Source organism: Brassica napus, chromosome C9 (genome assembly GCF_020379485.1).
Source record: "Brassica napus cultivar Da-Ae chromosome C9, Da-Ae, whole genome shotgun sequence".
Lineage (NCBI taxonomy): Eukaryota > Viridiplantae > Streptophyta > Magnoliopsida > Brassicales > Brassicaceae > Brassica > Brassica napus.
In genome coordinates, this window is record NC_063452.1 from 52,466,671 (window position 1) to 52,489,726 (window position 23,056).

The following is a 23,056-nucleotide window of genomic DNA, read 5'->3' on the forward strand; positions in this document are numbered from 1 at the left end:
TTTGACACTGTGCAGACGAAAATACCCTCATGCTTTATCGAAAACAAGTAACTCTAGATTTATCAGCTAAATATTTACATAGCAGTTAACAATCTACATATCAACTAACATATTAGCTAATAATTTCAGTATCATCTAAGAATCTATGTATCAAACAAATGTATCGACTAACAAATCATATATCAGTTAATGAAAGTATTAACAATTAATTAGTTATCTATCAAATAACCCCAAAACTATTTGTAACAGCTAACTTCATGTATCGATTAAGAATCTATTAAAATCTAAATAATAGCAGGTAAGTAATAAAATACCTACTAACGTATATATTATCTAAAAGTTGATTGTGAGTCGAAATTAGAAACATTGGAATTGAGGTGAGATAATAAGATTAGCATTATTAATGTCAAAAGAATCAGAATAAAAAATAAAGATTTGTGTTGAATTAGAAGATGATTTGAAAAATCTATACGAGAGATAAAGAGATTAGACCATATAAAAGGGAAAAGGGAGAGATAGAGATAAGAGTATTATAATCATTAAAAATATTAAAAAAAAACAAAGATATATGGCAAAGTATATGGGCTTTTGGGTGCATTCTTACCAATTACTCAATTTTATAAGTATCATTATATTATCTCGTCTTAAAAAATACAAATCTTTAAATATCATTCCCGTATCTATCAATAAGCATATTTTTCAAAAGTAACTAAGAATTTTTTTTTTAATTTGTATTTTTATATTTGTTATGTATAATTAATTTCATTAGATTTGGAAACAATAAAATATGACTGATTTTGTATGAACATATATTACTTTCGTATACTTTAGGAAGTTTCTAGTTTATAGGGATATTTGTTTGACTTCTTCGTCAAGTTTATTTTGTTTAGATTTCATATAAACTATTAGTTTAATTAATAAACAGAATCCAACAAAATATGATAATAAAAGAACTAACAAATCGAATAAACTTTTTAAAATACGTTTTGGAGGAACACATGTTAAAGTAAAATATACTAACTAAGGCACATATAAACTATACCTTAAGAATTTGAAAATGAATATGCTACACATAAATTTGTCTAAATATGCGATTGTCAAATTTTCATATTTATTGTAACTCTTATTAGCTAATTCTTATATTCAGCTATATTTTTGATGAACATTGTTTTTTAAAATATGAATACATATAACTTTACTATTGAAAATAAATTATGAAAATGGTCCATATATACTTACATATCCTCATTTTTCAATTTAAACAATTTGGTTACTATACGTTTTTTAAATATGTGTGTCAAATTGTGAACCACAAATAAAATATGAAACACGCAAATGGTTTATGCTGATTATTTTGGTTCAGTCCCGAGAAAAATATTGTGTTCATTTATATGTTGACTATGTAAAGCCCAACCAGTTTTATACATGGTGACGGGTTATATAAATGTTCGATTGGTAGTGTAGATTAACGATTGGGTAGAGCGGATTATTTCTGAATCTATATTATAATAGATGAGTTTTTGCTCACTCCTCAGCGCGCCACGCGCCACGTTAGCGTTTTGTGGATCCCATTTTTAAAAAGTGTGAAAAAATGTCAAGTCTATGGCTCGAACCTGGGTTATTGAGATATAAACATCAACATTTATACCACTAAACTAAATGATACTTTATACATTGATGGTCAAACCTAATATATATTTATGAAGGTCGGAAGCTCTTGCTTCTACGGCTTCCTCTGAGGGTCGGGCCACAAGTGCGTTATGAGTTTCATTTTTAAATGAGATTCATCACGTTATATGAAAAAAATCTCAAGTTTGCAACAATTATAATTTTCTGATATTGTAAACTGTTGTCGTTTAACATGAGTTTGAGTTCTTTTCTTCAGTGTCTCAAACAAGTCTGAGTTACAGAGTTGCACCATATGTCTGTTCGTAATCTATTTTTTCACCGGTGAACTCTTCATGTCCACATCTTAAATCGCTTGATCATAAATGTTTCTGATTTGTAGCCCCTATATAAACCCTATATATATATGATTATCATCTTTGATGAACTCAATCTGCATCTCCACAAAACTCATTGATTCCTCTTAGATTTAACCAACTTCTAGAAAATGTTTCTCTCTGCCTCTCCAATTCGTCAAACCGGCGTCTCGGCGTCTGTCACTCAACCTTCGAATCTCCCCGTCTTGGTCGTAGTAGTCAGAGCATAGCCTCTGGCTTCCTCGCTTCTGGAAATCTCTGAACTTCAAGAAAGACATGGAGTTTGTGGGAATCACAGTTCTCTTCCTTGATTAAAAGGTAAGTTAATCTTCGATCTATAAAACTTATTTAACATAATTGTTTTAATTTATTTTCTGATTCTTTGTTGAATAATGTTATTTGCAGATTCTGTGATTCATGGGTTTACTCCCGTTGGACGTGCTAATCATTACATGCCATCTTTGAAAGCTGGTTCCATTGTGAAAGTCGATCGTTTTGAGGTTTCTAGGTGCTCAAGCATGTACAAGATAACTGATCATCCATTCCTCATTCGTTTCATCTCACTAACCATTATTGATGAAGTCATCACGTGTGCTCCTGAGATCAATCTTCAGTCAAGATTAGACTGTTCGACAATCTCCAAGTGATTGCGAACACAAACCTAGAACTTCCAGCTATATTATCATATTGCATCTGGGTTTATATTATGTTTTCATATCATAACTAATATTTAAACTCACAGATGTGGTTGGGCAAATCTGTTCTGTCCAGGGATCTGGCCTCACCAAAGAAACAACTCGAGTCGTTATCCGTCTCCTCATTGATCCGTAAGAAACAATCAACACATAATTCCATTTATATTACTGTCTATATTGTGCTAACATCAATAATCAAAAATATTTCATACCCAAGATTTGTGGTCGTCTATTTATCTCCCTTAATTATCAATATAATTTTACATAAATCTTTATTTTACTATTTAAAAGAAACCACAATAACCCAAACAATCAAAACACCAAAAACTAGAATCCCAAAAAAGACGAATCATTAATGATCATCTCTCTTTTTGTCTAATCTTACAAATAAACTTCAAAACAAATATACCAAACCAATCAACTCAACTAAAACTCAACGACACATACATTGAGCCAGCTAAACAAATATAAACTACACGGCCAAATATTTAACAATTTACAAACTTACTTTCACAGATGCTTACGAAGAAGACGAAGACGACAACCAAGATCAGTGAAATTACCTAAACAAAAAAGCAGAGTAAGTTACAAACTCTGATAAATACAACTGACAATGATTTTTGTTTACATATTACCCATCAAATAAAAGAGAAACAAACACAGTCACATCAGAAGATACGAGAGACAATCCCAACAGACACAAAGGCGGCAACAACATCTCCACCTGCTCACTCCTCTTGTCTTATAAAAATAGCTTATATGCTTATTGTCAACATGCCAACGCTATTGTCTTCTTATGAGAAATACATATATTCGTTTAAAACTCATTAAGACCCAAATACTAATTGTCACTCATTTTATAGTTATTTTTACAAGTCTTCATATATTTGTTTTAAAGGTCCGGTAAAAACAACAAGTTTAAAAGTAAAAAATCATATAACCAACATAATAAGAATAAAAAAATTATTACTTAATACACACAACTTACACAACTAAACTGGTGAAAAAATATCCAGAAACAAAAGATACTCTCAACAACCTTAATATAATTTATGTAATCTCAACAGTACAAATAACAAACTAAAAAGACAAACAAACAATAAGTCTCAGTGACACAGCAAGCAACAACACGAACTATATCAATTACATTACTAACACAGTTTAGTCCTTCATGAGTGGAGAACAGTGCATACACAGTACATCATCACAACTCTAACCCTATAACAATAAAAAACTTAAAAAACAATGATCAACCCAAAACGCAAAATTCACGGCTACAATAACCCTAACAAATATTGAGATGAAACAAGAAAAATATTTACAACTTCGCGCTTGCGGGGGGGGGGGGGGGGGGGGGGGGGGGCAATGCCCCTAGTAATATTTAATAGTTAATGTATTAAGTAAATGCTTATTGTTGGAGTTTAAATCTTCCTTTTTTGAATTTCAGAATATTCCTTTATAGTATAGATCCTAGTTGCAATTATATGAACTTTAAACAAACATGCTAAGTGTTTTGCCTAATGTTTTCATTCTCTTTGCCATCATTTGCACACGTCAAAGAAGCTACTTAACAGTTAACAAACTACTATCTCTTTAGTACTACTTTTTGACATTCTATAACCTTTTCTACTTATATTTTGTGTGTGCACCAGCTTCCTACTTATACATACAATGAGAAAACTAAAAGAGGTTAGCAATTAGTGATATTAAAAATGTCTTTTTTTAGAACAAGATATTAACAAATGTTTATGTAAGAAATCAATAGAACATGGGAAATACAAGAATCACTAACAGCTCCAACATGCCACGATTATGTGAGTCTCAAAAATGTGTAGTCAGATTCTAAAAGTGACTCATATTTATAAAGGAATTCTTGTTCATTTTCTTCATATTGTTTAGAAAGGAATTCTCATATTCATGATAAATACAAATAATATAACAAACGATTATTGTTGGCCGTAAAAATAAATCGATGGGGTTGTTGAAGCCTTTTTTAATTCATATATTTATAAAGGTTTAATATGGCAAAGTTGGTGAAAGCCAAGTGGAATTATCTAACATTGTACCTAAGCACGTTGAATTGATTCTTTCTACATTTCTTTCCATCTCTATTGAGTCTTGATTAGCGTTTTAAAATATTTTTAAAACTTTTTGGTTTCAAACATGATTGGTCACTTCTTCACCTTTTCAATATGATTTCTCTCATTCTAAAATCGCCACTTGCTTTTTTTTTGACAAACAAATTCGCCTCTTGTTATTTTACAAAATGCACTACAAAAAAACAGCGGCATACTGAGGGAAAAAATCGTCGGTATGTCGTCGGAATAACGCTATTCCGACGACATACCGACGAAAAAGTCCTCGGAAATAACTCCTCGGAAATTTCCGACGGAATTCCGAGGAAATGAATTTCTTCGGAATATTCCGAGGACTTTTTTCGTCGGAAATTCCTCGAAATATTCCGAGGAATATGTCGTCGGAATATTCCGAGGGATACACTTCCTCGGAATATTTCCAAAATTCAAAATTTTTTTTATAAATTTATTTTTTTAAATTGAAATTCAAAAATATAAAATTAAAATTGAAATAGAAAACATATTTAAAATACAAAAAATAATAAAATAGTTTTTATAAATAAAAAAATGTTTTATAAATACAAAATTAGTTTTAATAAATATAAATATTTTTATAAATATGAAATCATCTTTTTATAAATAAAAAATAGTTTTTATAAATACAAAAAATAATAAAATAGTGTTTATAAATAAAAAAAATGTTTTATAAATACAAAATTAGTTTTAATAAATATAAATATTTTTATAGATATGAAATCATCTTTTTATAAATACAAAATAATATTTATAAATACAAAAAATAATAAAATAGTGTTTATAAATCAAAAAATGTTTTATAAATACAAAATTAATTTTAAAATATGAAATCATCTTTTATAAATCCAAAAAACGAATTTATATACAAAGAACGTTTTGTATATTTAAAAATAGTTTTTATAAATACAAAAATAAAAAAATAGTGTTTATAAATCAAAAAAATGTTTTATAAATACAAAATTAGTTTTAATAAATATAAATATTTTTATAAATATGAAATCATCTTTTATAAATCAAAAATCGAATTTATATACAAAAACGTTTTGTAAAATCGAATTTATATAAACGTTTTGTAAATACAAAAATAATAAACAATTTATAAAAAAAATTCTAAATCAATTCAACACAACCAAATCACAATTCTAAACCTATTACACAACAAATCACAATCCTACCCAATCACCCTAACAAAAATCTATCAAAAAACTTCTAAAATCATCAAATCTACTTAAAAACTTAACAAATAGGACCTAAGAGAGTGGGATAAGGTCCTTACATGATTTGTAAAGGAATGGAAAGGATTCGCCGGAGAGATCGTCGCGAGAGAAGGTGGAGAACGCCGGAAGGAGAGAAAGATCGCCGGAGAGGAAGAAGAGAGAAATGGGGAACAAGAGAGAAATGGGGAAGAAGATGCGGTTCGAGTTTATAAAACCTTGGGTCTGACGGATATTTTCCGTCGGAATTCCCTCAGTATTTTCAATTTCAATTTTCGCGAAATATTTGGCGGCTTGTTTGCCCGGTTAATTGAAAATATTCCGAGGAAATTTCGACGGCCACTTAAATATCCGTCGGAATTTTCTCGGAATATTTTCATTAATTCGAGGAAAAAGAATATCATGTGCATGTATTTCTATTAATTTATATTGTTCCTCGGAATTTCCTCGGAATATTCCGAGGAAATACCGAGGAACTAGTGTTTGGGGTTTCAAAACATCAATTTTTTTTGCCGTATTTTATTTCTTATACAATTGTAATGCATACCATTGAGGATTCTTTGTATAGATGAGCATAAACCATGAAATAACAAATTTCAAAACGAATTGTAAGTATTCCCTTTACCGTTCATTAAAGTGTATAAGTGTTTCTCTTATGTTGTGGGGATTTCGTTCATACAATCGGAAAAGTGTTTATTATAGGGTAATGAACAAATTTTTGACTTCATAATGAACGTAAGACACTTAATAAGGGTTATATAGGTGTTATTCAAACCGCAAAACGTTGTTTTCGGTTTAAAAACCCTATTTCCTCGGAATTTCCTCGGAATATTCCGAGGGAATTCCGAGGAAACCCTTTTCTTCCTCAGAATTCCGTCGAAATATTCCGAGGAACTAGTGTTTGGGGTTTCAAAACGTCAATTTTTTTTTAAACGGATCGATCGATGGATATATGTCCAAAAACGCATCGATCGATCACTAAGATGGACCAAAGCGTAACAATGTGATCGATCGATGAGATTATCCCATCGATCGATCGAGGATATCAAGTGTTCCTCGGAATTTCCTCGGAATATTCCGAGGAAATTCTGAGGAACTAGTGTTTGGGGTTTCAAAATCTCGAATGTTTTTTTATAAACGGATCGATCGATGTATTTATGTCCAAAAACGCATCGATCGATCACTAAGATGGACCAAAGCGTAACAATGTGATCGATCGATGAGATTATCCCATCGATCGATCAAGGATATCAAGTGTTCCTCGGAATTTCCTCGGAATATTCCGAGAAAATTCTGAGGAACTAGTGTTTGGGGTTTCAAAATCTCGAATGTTTTTTTATAAACGGATCGATCGATGTATTTATGTCCAAAAACGCATCGATCGATCACTAAGATGGACCAAAGCGTAACAATGTGATCGATCGATGAGATTATCCCATCGATCGATCAAGGATATCAAGTGTTCCTCGGAATTTCCTCGGAATATTCCGAGGAAATTCTGAGGAACTAGTGTTTGGGGTTTCAAAATCTCGAATGTTTTTTTATAAACGGATCGATCGATGTATTTATGTCCAAAAACGCATCGATCGATCACTAAGATGGACCAAAGCGTAACAATGTGATCGATCGATGGGTATATATCCAAAAACGCATCGATCGATCACTAGTTCGTCGGAATTTCCTCGGAATATTCCGACGGATTGATGTTTCCTCGGAATTCCGAGGAAATTCCGAGGAAACCCAAATTTTGGGTTTCCTCGGAAATTTCTCGGAAAATTCCGAGGATTTCATTTTCCGTCGGAATGTCCGTCAGAATACCGATGTTTTCTTGCAGTGATGGTGGAATAACTGGAAACACATAATAATTAAATAAAATTGGCAAATTTCTTTTACCAATTTCGTGCCATGTCAAAAAGAGAACGGCAAGTTTGTCTGAATCCCCCTATCAAATATATTGTTTCTCGAAACATTATGCACGTCTATATCTAACGTTATAACATAACAAAGATGATCTTAGAGAACAAAAAGAGTAGTTGGGAATTCAGTCAGCCAGCTTGAATATCAAAGAAAAACTGTTCTGTTTTTATAAAAAGTTTGAAAGTTTCATGTAGTTATGATCGAACACCGAATCCAAGCAAAACAAATTGGGCAAATCTCCAAAATAACACCTTTCTAAGTTTATATCACAAAAATAGCACTCAAAAACTAAAATGACCGAAATAGCACATTTCTAAGTTTATCCTTTGAAAATTTTAATTTTTTTATTTTTCAAAATTTGAAATCTTATCCCCAAAACCTCATTTGTCAGCTCTAAACCCTAAACTCTAAACCCTAAACCCTAAACTCTAAACCCTAAACCCTAAACCCTAAAATCTAAACCCTAAACCCTAAACCCTAAACCCTAAACCCTAAATTGTAAACCCTAAACTCTAAACCCTAAACCCTAAACTCTAAATCCTAAACCCCACCCTTTAACTTTAAATCCTAAGTTTGTGACTTTTGATAAAACATTAAGTGCTATTTTTGTGACTTTTGACCTTGAGTGCTAGTTTGGGAACAAAAACTTGATTTAGTGCTATTTTTGTCTTTTTCTCAAACAAATTCGTTGTCTACAATAATGCTATTCTCAAACCATCAGGTTTTCGCTTAGGTTTCAAAATTCAAACCGAACAAAAACAACATAAAATAAAATACACTTTTCTCTAACATTCTATTTTGAACAAATTCTACAGTTCAACATTTTCCTATATTTATTTTCAAAGTCGTCTATTTTTATTTTAGAAAGTAAATTAGTCTCCACAGACCAAACAAAATAGAACCAAAGTCAAATCATAGTCCCATTTGGTATATTTTTGTCCAAACCTAAACAAATTTAACCGAAGTCGTCAAAACGAACCGAAAAACCAGTGAAACGGATTTTAAAAAATATGTGTGTTCTTTTGACTATCTATTTTTGTTGTTGACTATATTGACCTCACTTTAAACAGAGAAGCACATGTAACATGTGCACGTTCGTTGAAGATTCTACTATACGTCTTTGCATAATCAAGAAAGTAACAAACAAGTAGCCAACTAACATGGCACGTGATAAAGCTTTTTATTTTCAATGGTTTCGTTTGTTTCTCTTTTGGTCTTACGTCTTTCATTGCATCTTCTGATTTGGCTTACACAGTCTATATGGTATAGCTTTGTTTTGAAAGATGTGGGCACAACTGTGAAATTGTCTTAACATATATCACATATGAATTATTAATAACATGAAAATTACGGTTGGATGTTCCAATATCCACTAAGGTTTTTTATAATCAATTATCATGTTTCAGTTTTCTGTTATACATTTCTTGTCTGCCATGGTCAGGTGGATAATAAGGTAACATTGTATATGAGTTTTGACATTCTTTTCACATATTAGGATTCCGCAGTTATTAACAGAGAAGTCATTTGACTTTGACCACATGCTAATACTAAATTACTAATGACCAGCCAATGAACATGGTTGGGGTGATACAGGTAACACCCAAACCTATGACTTTGTGAAGGGTAATTTTGTAGAAATTTCTTACCCCTTCGTTTAGTTATTAGTTAATACACTTTGATCATATTTACTTCTTGATGACTACAGTGGCAGAAAACCACAGAGCTTCTTCTGGATCAAAAGTTACTTCAATAGTGTGTGGCTCAGAGCACCATTAACCCTAGCACTTCAAATGGGGTGCTTAATTTTTTTTTTTTTTTTTTTGTCTGATTAAAAAGAAAAAAAATTAAAAACGAACCAATAGCGGGCCGCTAAGTATCAGTGGGGCCCGCAAAACTGTGGAAGACTCGACGCTTAATCTGACGTTTTTGGCACCTCTTTTTCCTCTCTTATGGTGGGGCCCACCATTTAGCACTCCATTAAGCGTCTCCGTTAAAGATGCTCTCTCAGAGACTTTATAATAGCTTCCAATCGAGACTGTTCGAGCACCAATCGAGACTGTTGGAGCAATATCCTTTGTAGTTTTTTTTTAACAACATCCCGGGTAGTTTATAAGACCATGATTAACCCGGAGTTCTTAGAACATGATTATTGGGGGTTCTTAGGATGATGTTCTTAACGGAATATAAGAATCCGTTTTTTTAACTTTTAACTAAAAAAATTAAGAACCGGCTCTTAATTATCTTATTTAAGAGCCGGCTCTTAGCTTTTTTAGTTAAAAGTTAAGAGACGGGTTCTTATATTCCGCTAAGAACCTCATCCTAAGAATCCTCAATAATCATGCTCTTAGGATGGGGTTCCTAGCGGAAGTTAAGAAACTGTTTCTTAACTTCCGCTAAGAACTCATCCTAAGAACTCCGGTTAATCATGCTCTAAGCTTAACAGTTTCTTAACAAACTTACAAAGTGAAAATAGGCCCATTAAGTGTTAAAGCCCATATAACTTACATTCACACTCTCTGGTGACCACTTGGTTTTTCCCGACGTTTTTCTCATCTTTCAATCTCTTAGTTGAGCCAAGAGGCCAGTTAACTTTTCTTTCTAGCTGCTTAATGGATATTTTCAATACACATGGTTTAAGGAAAATTACAGAGACAACATTTTTGTTCAGTTTCATAATCAAACGCTAATATGTAGACTGTAGTTAGCAATGATTGTTCGGACTTGTAGTTTAGTTTTGCCTATTTTTTCTTTGATAAAACCTTCATTCAAAAAACAGATTACTCACTTGAATTCCATTTAACACAAGATTATTATTTTTTTTTCTTTTACAAGATTATATTTTTTTCACTTAAAAAGTAAACAATAACCAAACTACCAACCAAACCAGTTTTTTATTATTCCGAACCGGAATTGAACGAATCAAACCAAACATACTTAACCAACAGAATTACATAAACCGAAACAACTCACAAACCTCGATTAAATTATAAAACGAGATTAATTAAGAAACAAGTATGATGAGTTTCACGGTGCTACAACAACGGGAGATTTGACGGCGGCGACGGTGAAGTCCATGACCACAATCTTGTCGATGACGGCGGTGAAAGCGGCTGAGAACTCAACGTGAAGAGGATGGCTTGTGAAAGAAACGTAAGCATCTTTGTTCTCAAAAGTCATCGAGAATGCATGAGTGAAACCTTGTCTAAGCATCTCGTGACTCTCATTATCTTCTCCCCTATATATCATCAAATCTTACCGTCATTAATTAGAAATACAATATTTTATTTTAATTATTAACAAAAAAAATAAAGAAGTGACGAACCATTCAAAGGATTTGACAGAATCAATTTGAGAAACAAGATTCTCCAAGCCCTTCAAGATCTCATCAACCTTAGCATCTTCCTTAAACTTTACAACCACCAAATGCTTAAACCCTGAAGTCGCCATTAATATTCACTCTTTTAGCTTCTTCACACACTTACATACATTTTTGCGTTGAAGCATCTAATTATATAGAGGTGAAAAGATTTCCGTGTGGACATTTGCACGTATGAACGCGTACGTGTGAATGAATGTACACGTGTGTATGTTTCTGTGTTCATGTGTGTGAACAATAATGCTTTTTCATGTGCTAGATTTCGATGTACAAACTTCTGACATTACCTTTTTTTTGGTGCACCCTTCTGATATACCTACATGACTATTTGTCTCTGAAATAAACCCTTTTGTTTGGTTTTCATTTGTTTTTTTTTTTCAAACTAGTCTTCGACAACTTGCATGTGTTTGTCAGGTTACAGTTTGTGTTTCGAACATCTCGTACGAATTTTTTTATATTGAGTGCGTTTGGTCCAATGTCTATTCTCATTCACTAAAAAGTTCAACTTGTTTAGCTGTGATGCATAGCCGCACTAGCTAGGGTTTGGCGTACCACACAAAAAGAGTACATTTTTTGGTTTAAAAACTTTAAATATGTGTTAATATCTAATCAAAAGTTTCTAACCTTTTTGGCGATTGATTATATTCATGAAGCTATTTATTACCATTTGAAACGGTTATCAAGTTTTCACTTTTCACATTTTCAACAAGTGATTACATTATATATAACTAAAGATTTTTGCAATCAAATTTTCCTTGAAATTCATATACTTCGATAATATCTCCCCTTCCGAATAATCCTATCATAATCTCTTACCATTTTGTCACAACAAGATGCAATAATATGTTAACCTTTTTGATCTATTGCCATATAATGTTATTTTTAATTTGGAAACATATACAAGATTATGCGACATAAATATTAAGCCGTGGTGATGTTATTGTCTTATAGTATTTATTTCAGTATCTGACTACGAGAAATGATTCCTTCTGGCACTCTTAAGTTTCATTTGAAATGGCCTACAAATTAATGCGTACCAACAAGAGCTGAAAGAAACCACACCTTTTTTGTTTGTTTGTAATTTTCTCCATATTCATGCATGTATTCGACGAACTCTCTATACGTTTGGTTTTATGAATACTAGAAATGTATGTACATAGCTTAAATGGATTTACTTTCCTACCAAAACCGATATCAAACCAAAAGGATGCTTGCTCGATCGATTTTGGATATTAATACCATGTAAAATGAACCATTGGCCTTGTATTGGAATATCATAATCACTACCCTAATAAGGGGTACAAAGGATATCATTTTTTTTAGGAACAAGATCTGAGCAGAAATAAAAAATCCAATGGAAAGAGAAACATGGTGCATGGATTTGAGTCAGCTCAATGTCTTTTGTGAACCACTTTAACAAAAAAAGTTTGATTCAGCCATACCATTTTGCCATAATCTTTTTGATTCAGCCATACCATTTTGCCATAATCCTTCTTGCGCTTTCCTTTCTTCTTCTCAAGTCACATGAAAATTGGACCCACAATTGTAACTTCTTCATTATTTCCTTCATATAGATATGATTAAAGCAGCATGTGGCCGTCCTCTTAAATCAATTCCCACTGAAAATGACATCATATCGACCCGTTGCGTAACATTATTGACGCTACTTTAAGAGAAACAAAATGTGGAGGAGATTTCAAATGAAATGTCTAGTTCAAATCTTTTTACTTCTGCAAACATTTTATATGCTTAAGATTTGTTAACTTCATACGTGCATGTTTTACCTCATGTGTATAGAGCTTACATGGCATGTGAAGTTTCTATACTGGATTTCAGATTTTTTTTTTGTTTCTTAAGCATGCCATATGTAGAACATTTACATCACTTTAGTTGTTAGATTCAGGGCCGGATCTGGACCACTGAAACATATCTAACGTAGATTATGCTAATTTTCCATTTCTGAAAATTGAGCCACTTACTACTATATCACGTTTTATTAGTTAATTTAGTATTTTACTTTTAAAATTTCCAATTTTTTTTTTAAGAATTTAATATTATAATTCAACATATACATTTTTTAGTTATAGCAATAATATCTGAAAAATTGTGGAATCAGAAGCAACATTGAGCTTTGTAACGGTAAAAAGATAAATAGCTAGGAGGCATGAATGCCTGAATGGTTATATATGGATCTAACAAGTTGTCAAAAAGAGATTTCAGACATGGATCGTGTTTCGGTGTTAAAGATGGGAATCCGTCAGGTTGGTCGGGTTCGGTGTAAAGCACTCAAATGTTTTCTTATTTACTTTTTTTTTTTTGTTAATTTGACAGCTGAGTGACAAGATAATCCCAAAGAGCATTGAAGGCAGTGGCTCACAATAGTTTCAGAAACATCGTCTCCTTCAAACAGTGATAGTCTGATAGACTATGTGGTAATACCATGAATAAAATACATGACCTACGCAAGTATCCACCACTGAATCTTTGGCAGTGATGACTATCCTCCATATACCTTTGGTGGACTGGAAAGTTCTAGGATCTATTTATCTTTGGACATAACCGAAATTTTGGAAATTTTAGAACTCATCGTCGGCGACATCACCTCCGAGTGGACATCCTCAACAGAATAGAAAATGATATCGAAAACAGAGCACAAAGCAGACGCCGAGAAAAGGTGGATGTTTCGTGTTGGAGATACAAAGGAGATAATTCAAAAATGCTTTCATCATAAAAGGAACATATAATATTGTGAGGTTTGGTCAAAGTCCATCCGACATGTTCAATGTTGGGCCGGTTTTCATAAGTTACGCGCGGATAACATATGGGTCTAATCGTTGAAGCCCATTAGGTCAAGTGCTGATACAAAGAAGGAAAGATCACGACATGGATCTAAAATCTCAAGCTGAGCCTCTAGGAGGCGGGAGCTTCCATGGCGTCTCTTGGAGAGATAGAGTAAGCTAGTAATAATTATGTAATCCTAGGCTTACCTCTTAGCCATGTACTTCTCTTGTATTCTCTTTATACTCTCTAGGGTTTATATACCCAGGACAGAGAGAGTAATGATCTTGTAAACCACATCGGAGGTGTTTTCCGATACTTCACAGTGGATGTTGTGGATCCTGGATCCACTCCAGATGTAGCGCGCTGCGGCCGTGAACTGGGTGAACAATTCTTGAGTCATGAACAAGGATGAATCGAATGAGTAGTGAAACGGACAGGGATATTATGAGCTTGTATTCCGTAACAAGTGGGTATCATAACCCCCACAAGTGGTATCAGAGCACAGGCTCATTGATTCAGAGAGTCCACGCCTCGAGGAGACGAGGCATATGAAGAAGCTTCCTAGCGAGACAGAAGAATCACAGGGTTCAGTGGAAGCTGGTTGTCACGTGGTTCTACACACGTGGAAATCTGATTAGGTTAAAAATCAGAGGATAAACCGAGTTACAAGATCAAGTTAAAGAGATTTTTGGTTTACAAGAGTAGAAGGAAAACTGTTGGACGTTCTTCGCTGCAGCTGCACAAGTTTACGGAGGAAGGATTCGCGAGTCAGTTGAATCAGTTGAGATGATTTCTAGTTATGAAATCAGGGTTTCTCTAGAGTTCTCCAGGGGTGCAAGAATCTGCTACTGTGTGAGAAGGACTTCGGGTTACTCACAAGATAAGATGGTGGCAGGCTGCTAGCATAAGAAAGAAAGGTTTCAGAGCTGTCTTTGATCTGCAGTCACAAGGTGTGTGTGACTATATGCATTGGAGTTTCAGATTTCTTCATATTCTGCAAGTTATTGGAACTGAAAGCATAGTGGAGCACAAAGGGTTTTCGCACTGGTTTTTGTATGGGATTGTCTGAAGATTCAGTGAGGGATTTCACGGTGTTCTTGGGTTATCTCTACATGGTATATCAGTTGCAGATGGTGTTCTAATATATGTGGTTATTTCAGCTTGGTATCTCATGGAATTCTTGGAACTAGGGGACGCCTTAGAACCTTGAATGATATGAGTGTTTCATGGCTGTTTCAGATGGTATTCTTTAGTCAGTGTGAATGGTGTTGCGGAAGGGTTGAAGGAGATCGACTCGTGCAGATTTGTCTATGTGTGATTATGAGAGTCTACAATTGGGTAGATGTTCAGAGAACAAGATACTACAAGGCTGATATTTTCAGAGGGAATGAAGTGTGATTTTTCTAAGCAGATATGTGTTTGGCGTAACACATAGTTTTCTGCTGGAATGGATCTGCGAGAACGAGGAGTTACTTGTTGAAGGCAGAGTTCGGCTGAACAGGTGGCGGTGTCAAATCGAGATTGATTCAGGATGGAAACATGTATGTTTCGGATTTTCTGCATGGGATTCAGTAGTAGTTTGTTTTGGCTTCTCAGGCATATGAGGGGGAAACAAATGTGTCTACAGGGTATCACGGTTGCAGAGGTAATGATTTGTTTGAGCAGAAGTTGAGCAGAGATTCTTTGCGTCGAACGTCTTCTTAGCAAGTTGTGCTAAGCGGCGGAATCTGTTGGCAATAGCAGCGGTTCAGAGTGATGTTTAAGGCAAGGTGTTCATTCAGATTATTACAAAGAAAATTCTCAGGATGATGAGTTTGGTGTCTACGGGCTACTGAGGTTGGATAAGGACTGAGTCAAAGGGCTTCTGGTTTCAGGCAGTGGTGATTCAGGTTCTGCAGGAGCTTCAAGTTAGCATCGACATCAGCTGGAAATTCTGGAGAAGAAGAATCAGTAGATTTGTAGTCACGATCGCATTAAGTGTGACAAACCAAAGATGACGTTGAACAGGTAGCGTCAGAGAAAGCAGATGGCGTTCGGTTGTGGTAGACAACAACGGCGTCAGAGACAGAGGAAGAAACGTTCACAAAGGATGATCTCAAAGCACGTGGTGGTTTCAGGTTGGTGAAATCATGATGAGAGACTTGCAAGGGATGCAGCGATATTTGCAAGAAAGGGAAGACTCGCGTAAGCTGCAGCAAGAAGGCTGCACAGGTGGGCGTGTTTGTGATCAGCAGTGTTGGAGATTGATTTGAGTCGTTTGGGATGGAGGATATCTCAAGGGAAGCCAGACTCACATTAAGTCAAAGCTAGACTTAAGGAGATGGAATCAAAGGTCATCAATCTCACAGGGACTGAAGGTTTTTTTAGAGATCACAAGGAATGCATGTTATCTTAGCGAAAGATGACCAACGGATCTTGCAGCTGCATAGGTTGGTTGTCGTGTGACAACAATATGACGAAACAAAGGTGATCTGTTTTGGGTCAGTTCAAGTCAGGCTCGTGGGTGCATGAGAGGAATGGTTTCTGACTGGTAGAAGAAAGTCAGAGGAGTCACCAAGTTAGTGTGACTGAAACATGGTGTACCTCCACGTAGAGGAAACTAGAGCAAGGAAAAAGTGTGTAAAAGCCTACACAAGTATATGCTGGAGCAAATGACTATTTGTGGTAACAACATGTAGCAGCTTTAGTGAGGTCGTGAGAGTGACATGGAGAGTTTCTGGCTGTAAGAAGAAAGCCAGAATAGTCACCAAGTCAGTGTGGCAGGAATAGGTTGTACCTCCACGAAAAAGCAATTAGAGCAAGGACAAAGTGTGTAAAAGCCTACACAAGGGTATGTTGGAGCAAATGGCTGTTTGTGGTAACAACATGTAGTAGCTTTAGTGAGGTCGTGTGAGTGACATGAAGAACCTAAAGGGAAAAGGCGATTCAAGGTTAGACTTAGCTTGAAAATTATGGTCAAAGGCAGAGAAAAAATGCGCAGGCGGAATCGGGTTGAACAAGTTGTTACGACTGGTTGTAATCCTGAGGATAAAGGGTATGAGACAACAGTCATCAACACTTGTTCAAGAAGCAGAAAGTCGCTACCACAGCTAGTAGAAACGTGTGTGAGTTATACCTTAGAGGAATCGTCGTGGATGCCTGAGTTGGAAACTCAAGATGAATACTCAGAAGAGGAGTAAGGGACACCAGTCTGGTGTCACGATCATAAGTGTCAAGGTGGAGCTCTCGGACAATAATCGAAGCTCATAAGCAAAAGGAGAAATTTTCAGACTTGACCGGGTCGGAACTTCATGCTTGAACAAGTCAGGGTTCATGTATGATTACAGCTTGAGAAACTCGTCATGGGTTTGAGTTTTGACATGAGAGAAGCTGTAAGGGAGTATCTTAGGAGCATCACAGGGTTGGATGATGAGAGATACAGTAAAAGGCCGACATGAACAATGAACAGTTACAGAAACTTAGTTACAGAGACATGGTACTTCTAAAGGGTTATTTGATTCAGGTGGAGCCAATGAGATTATATAAGGATTGATGCATCAGGGATATATATAATCTAATTCAAGTTGGAGTGAGTCACTGGTTAGAAGATGTCTTGATTGGTTCAGCTGAAGGGTAAAAGTTTTAGTTAGCAACATGGTCAGCTCAAGGGAGTAAGAGCTGAAAGTAAAGGTTATTCCATGACAAGAGCGTCGTGGATATGTTCAGAGTGTCAAGGCCAGAAGTGTCAAGATCAGTTAATAAGTACAAGGCGCATCATTAGGAGATTTGTAAGAGGAGTCTTACATAAGGAAACTTGTCGGCGAGACAAGTAAATCGGCATATGTATCATGAGTACACTGTAGTGAGGTTGATACAGAGGACCACGAAATCAGAGCCGAGTATGATGCAAGATAACCCGTGGTGAGGTACTTGGTTAAACTGAAAGGAAGTAAGTATCAAGAGATACTGAAATACTGAGCAGTGAAGATGAAGAATGGTGAGATGAAGCAAAGTAAGAAACTGTTAGAAGACATTGCAGGGAATTGTCTTACAGTTTGTCCATCTCAGGAAGGGTAAGACTTGTTCTCCACAAGCAGGCTCATCTTAAACTCAGGTCATGGAACTGAAAGAAGTTTCATGAAGGTATAAGTGCAGGAAAATCCGATTGCATTTATGGATCAGAACATGTGGAGTTCTGGATATATGGTCGCATCACAGGGGAATGTTGAGGCAGTTTCCTCAGGAAAGTCCATTAGCTAATGGCCAGATACTCATCGATGGCCAGGTACTCATCAGGCTAATGGCGAGTTCAACAAGTAACATGTGTGTTCAAGTCATTGATGGTGATGCACATGTTTCGGTGTTTGGAGACATCTTAATACAAGAAGGGTATTGAGATAATGATTTCACAGCTGAGTAAAGGAGGAATATCTGGGATTCTAGATAAGATATCACAGGCAGCTCGTGAGGAGAGCCAAGGCGCATCATGGATTCGATGGTATGAGGCTCAGTTCATTCAACTAGTAGTGGGGTCTAAATCTGTTAGTGGAGGTTCTGTTATTGCAGAACAGTTTGATCAGATGGTGGAGAAAAGATATTTGTGCCGATAGTCTTCCTAATCATGTGGTTTTAGGCGGCGTGTCCTGCTTAAGTGTGCAGCGGCACAAAGTGATGCTCAAGTGTAATCTGTTCAAGAACATCAAGGGTAAGTCAAAAACTGTTTCAGAGATACGGAGCATGAGTGACTTCAAGGGTTTTGCAGTTGATTCAAGGAGAATTAAGTGGTAGCAATTTCTGTTTAAAACATGAAGGGTCGACCATGGTTGTGTCGAAAGTCTGTCCAGCAGTGATGATTGGATGGCAGGTCCTGTTCAGAGTAGCAGCGGTACAAAACGTGTTCAAGGCTGGAGTGTTTTAAACAAGTAGAGAATCAGAGGTTGTTTCAGGTCTGAAGCATATGTGGTTCGAAGGTTGTTGCACAATATTCAAGGAATTTGATTTAAGGCTTGTGGGAACCAAAATTCACACCGTCGATTATAACAAATAATAATGGAGGAAAACCGAGCGAACCCGTTTTTCCTTGAAGGTCCGAATTCTCTGCGTAATCACTTTAAAACGATAAAAAGATAGATAATCGCTCAGAGGCGTTTTATTGAATAATATGAATACAAGATTTCTCCGAGAAGAGTAGAGATATGCTAACTATCGGAACAACAGGACAAGAGGCGGTCAAGACGTCCCAAGCCTTGCCGTGCTAGTCTAACTACCTAAGCCCTAAGTTCTCTAAGCTAGCAAGAGTTCTCTAAGTCTAAATTCTCCGATTCTTTTTCTTCTGCTCCTGCTCTCCTTATATAGTCGCTTTAGAGCGGCCCATCCTTCGCTTTCGGGCCCAAGTCTATCTCTTTCGGGCATATTCCATTTTTCGTCGATCTTGATAGTAATCCTCGAATCTTTACATTTATCTTTGGAAACTTAGCATTTATCGTATTCCTGCGAGTTAGGACAAACCGTCATAACTTTTATGGGCTCAAATCCCTTCTGAGAGCGTAGATGGGCCTCTAGACTGGTCTCGATCCTTGCAGACCGTTCTTAGGCCTTTTGGCGTTTATACGATTTCTCGGTTTTGGTCATAAAACTTCGAGAATAACTTTAATCAAAACGAAACGAGAAGTATATGGTCCCGAAGGTCGGATATCACAGCTATACGGAAGATACGGGAGTCGAAGTAAGTCGGACAGGCCAGGATCAGGTCGAGCCCGCCGGGCGAGCCGACTCGCGTGACGGCCGAACTCGCCGGCAAACACAACCACGCGACGGTTCAGCTCGCCGGCGAGCTGACCGGTGAGCTGAACGGTGCAGTGGCTGAGCTCGCCGGCGAGCTGACCGGCGTGATGGTTGAGCTTGCCGGCGAGCTGACCTGCATAACGGTTCAGCTCTCCGGCGAGTGGCTTTTGTGCGGGATTCGCTCGTTCGTTCACTTCCGATCTTTCGTTCAGTGAATGTTTTGCGAGAAATCCGTGAATAAGAAATAATCATAGCCGTTGATTTCGAAATAACCGTTTTTGACCCCAACAGTTAGCCCCCCAGCCCGTAAGACTCGGAGACGATTTTGCGGGCGAGTGATATGAATTAGAAATCGAAATCTTTGGCTAAGAATATTTATTGTGGAAATCCACGTCACCCTCATATCTTTATAAGTAGCAACTCACCACTCTTCATTCTTCACACATCTTTTTCTCTCACATTCTCTTTTTCTTCAAACTAACCTATCAAGAATGTCTTCCTCCCAAGTGAAAAGAAAAGCACCGACGCCGAGATGGGTGAGGCCAACTCGGTACTTCCGACTCCGGCGATGCACGAAGCTACTCCAACCTTCATTGCCGGGTTTCTTTCTTCCAAAGAGAGACTGTCCAGACGCAATGCCAAGAAGGAAGAGGGTCGGATTCAGCCTGAAGTACCAGCTTTCCTTTCTTCGCCTGCGATGTCGACCTCGGCAGGAGAAAACAAGTCCCCTGGTGATGCCATGCCCCTCGCAGAATCGGCTGTGGTTCCTGTTCAAGTTCCGGAGGTCTCGGCTCAACCTTCGGGCTCTTCGACCACACCAGTCCCAGCCCCTAAGGAGGAGAAGGCGACGGAGTTGATGCCTCCACCTTTGGATAGGAACGAGATCGTCATAGGGCTTCCCGCGTCCAGTGCTACTCCTTTTACCAAAAGCCGCAAGAGGACTGGTGCTGAGACCGAGACTGTCAAGAAGAGGAGATGTACCGCTGGCGGGAGCCCTCGGGACCTTTGTCGCAACATCGTGCCAAGGTTTGTTTCGACTATTTTCAGCATGAGCCACCTCGTTCTACGATTATCCTGACCCTTATTTCATGTATAGTTTATATCCCTGATTGACGGGATGCTCAGTGACTGCGGATCAAAGATAGAGCGTTCGACAAGGGGCCTGGCTGAACCGCGAGAGGCGTTGAAGCAAGCCGAGGCCGCATTGAAATCGACTGAAGCCGCTCGTGCTGCTGAGCTCTCTCAGCTGGAGGTTCGGGTCAGCGATCTCGAGCGGGACCTCGGAAAGTCGGCGAGTGCATTGTTCAAGCTGAAGAAAGAGAAGAAGAGCAAGGCTTCCGAAGTCTGTCGTCTCCAGCGTGAAATTCAAAACCGAGAAGAGTCGAGGACTGTCGTTTCGAGGGATGATTTTTACGCTCACCTGACGAGGATGGCTGTTCTGTTCGATTCCCTCATGGTGGTCCACGAGAAGGACCTGGCTCTGGCGAGCGTCGAGGGAAGCCTGAATGAGATCCACATGCTTAAAGGCGACATGGTTCCGACTCTGGACTCCGAAGAAACCAGGCTGTTGTCTCGCAAGGAGGAATTGAAGGTTTCCGATGGGGACTTCGACTCGATCCTCTCTCATCTGCAGTTCGAGTGCACCCTCACGCTGTGTTCGGGAGAGACCGAGGGGCATGGCCCCGTGGCTGAAGAAGGTGGAGATGTTGCGAGCAGGAGAGGAAACGACAAAGCGGCCGAGGGAGGCAATGGCTGTGAGGTTGAGGATGAAGGTAGTGCTCCGAGGAGTGCTTAGGGTAATGATCCTTTCGGGGATTTTTTTTTTCGGCCTGTTTGTGAGGCCACAGTTTGCATGTTTCGGGACTGGCCATTGGTGGCTTTGAATCCCTGGCTTGGCTCAATTTATAAATTCTTTTCGGTTTATTATAAATCGAGAGAACTCCGGATTTTTCGAAGTTAGAGGGAGAAGGAGTGAGTTCTCGTCTCGTTCCTTGCCCCCGGACGATCACCGTATCCATAGTTTGTTGAGCGCGCAGCTTTTGCTTTGTGCAAGGAATCGTGAAAACGTATAGACTTAAGTGAAGAGACAAGTTTTGGGATCTCATATCGGGGTGTCGATATTATGCCTTTGAGATGTCAGGATCCAGCAAGACTGGGTTTAGGGCAAGACCTAGGTTTACTTTCGGACTAAGGCTATGCGATGACAAATCGGCTTTTGTTTTGCATGTTTGCGATTTCTACCTGATTCATACCGATATAAAGTCCGCGAAGTGTTATCGGCTTATATGACTTGTCTTGGCATGAATCGAGCTACTTCCAAAGGCCGTTTGGGGGTGCTGGCCAAAATTTTGGATTTTCTTGTATAGCGCGCTATGGTATCCTTGTCGGATGTAAGAGAGCCTATCCTTTCGAAGGCGGCTAGTGTCTGTTTAGGACGTTAGGGTTCGTTTGTTGTGATTAGCAACAAAGAAGCGATGCCATTTTAAAGGCATTTCACCGTTATAGGTATGTTGATTTTGGAGACAAGAGTGTTGTTTCCATAAGTGTTGGAAAAACCGTAACTTCAAGTGTGTTGCGACGTCTCACAGTGGCAGAAGTTAATCTTTTTTTTTTGTTTTGAGCCGCGTTTTTCTTGCGGGCTTTTTACCAAGGATGCCTTTTTTTATGAGCATTCGTGGGTTTGTTGGTTTTAGCGTGATAGCTGATTTAGGCATTCTGGGCGAGTTATGGACCGCCGCTCTGGCCGTTTCTCGGGTAGTGGGCTTAGCGATTGTAACGTTGCTTTTTTTTTAAAAAAGTTCCGAAAAGATCGACTTTTTTGAAAGTTGTGGGAGTATACGAGTATACGTACCCATTCCTCCCCTTTTTTAAGATGGGGGATAGCTGAACTCGCTGAGCGAGCTGCCTACGTACCCTTTTTTCGGGGATCAAGCCATCTCGTAGTTCTTTGGGTCCACTTTACGATTAGTGGTAGTATTTCTTAAGATGCATTGCGTTCCAGGTTCTTTGGATCTTGACATCCTGCATGTTTGCGATTTGGTATGATCCTGGTCGGACTACCTTTATGACCTTGTATGGACCTTCTCAGTTTGCTCCCAGTTTTCCTGCGTTACGTTCGGCAGTGTTTTGGAAGACTTTGCGCAGGACCAGGTCGCCTTCTTTGAACCTGCGATGGCGAACGTTTGAGTTGTAGTATTTTACGGCGGCGTGCTGGTAA

At 37.4% G+C, this 23,056-nt stretch overlaps 1 protein-coding gene across 1 annotated transcript; it reads right to left on the minus strand.

The window, feature by feature from the left end:
* Positions 1–10,791: 10,791 nt before the first annotated feature.
* On the minus strand, positions 10,792–11,507 carry BNAC09G36390D (stress-response A/B barrel domain-containing protein At5g22580). Its single transcript, XM_013868547.3, has 2 exons — positions 11,242–11,507; positions 10,792–11,154 (listed from the first exon to the last, which is right to left on the minus strand). The coding sequence occupies exons 1-2, from the start codon at positions 11,364–11,366 to the stop codon at positions 10,944–10,946; spliced, it is 336 nt and encodes a 111-aa protein (XP_013724001.1). The 5' UTR covers positions 11,367–11,507; the 3' UTR covers positions 10,792–10,943.
* Positions 11,508–23,056: the final 11,549 nt, after the last annotated feature.

Coding starts and splice junctions, on each gene's coding strand:
- BNAC09G36390D (XM_013868547.3), bottom strand. CDS start 11,366: ATGGCGACTTCAGGGTTTAAGCATTTGGTGGTTGTAAAGTTTAAGGAA. Junction 11,155..11,241: donor TCTGTCAAATCCTTTGAATG/GTTCGTCACTTC, acceptor GATGATATATAG/GGGAGAAGATAATGAGAGTC.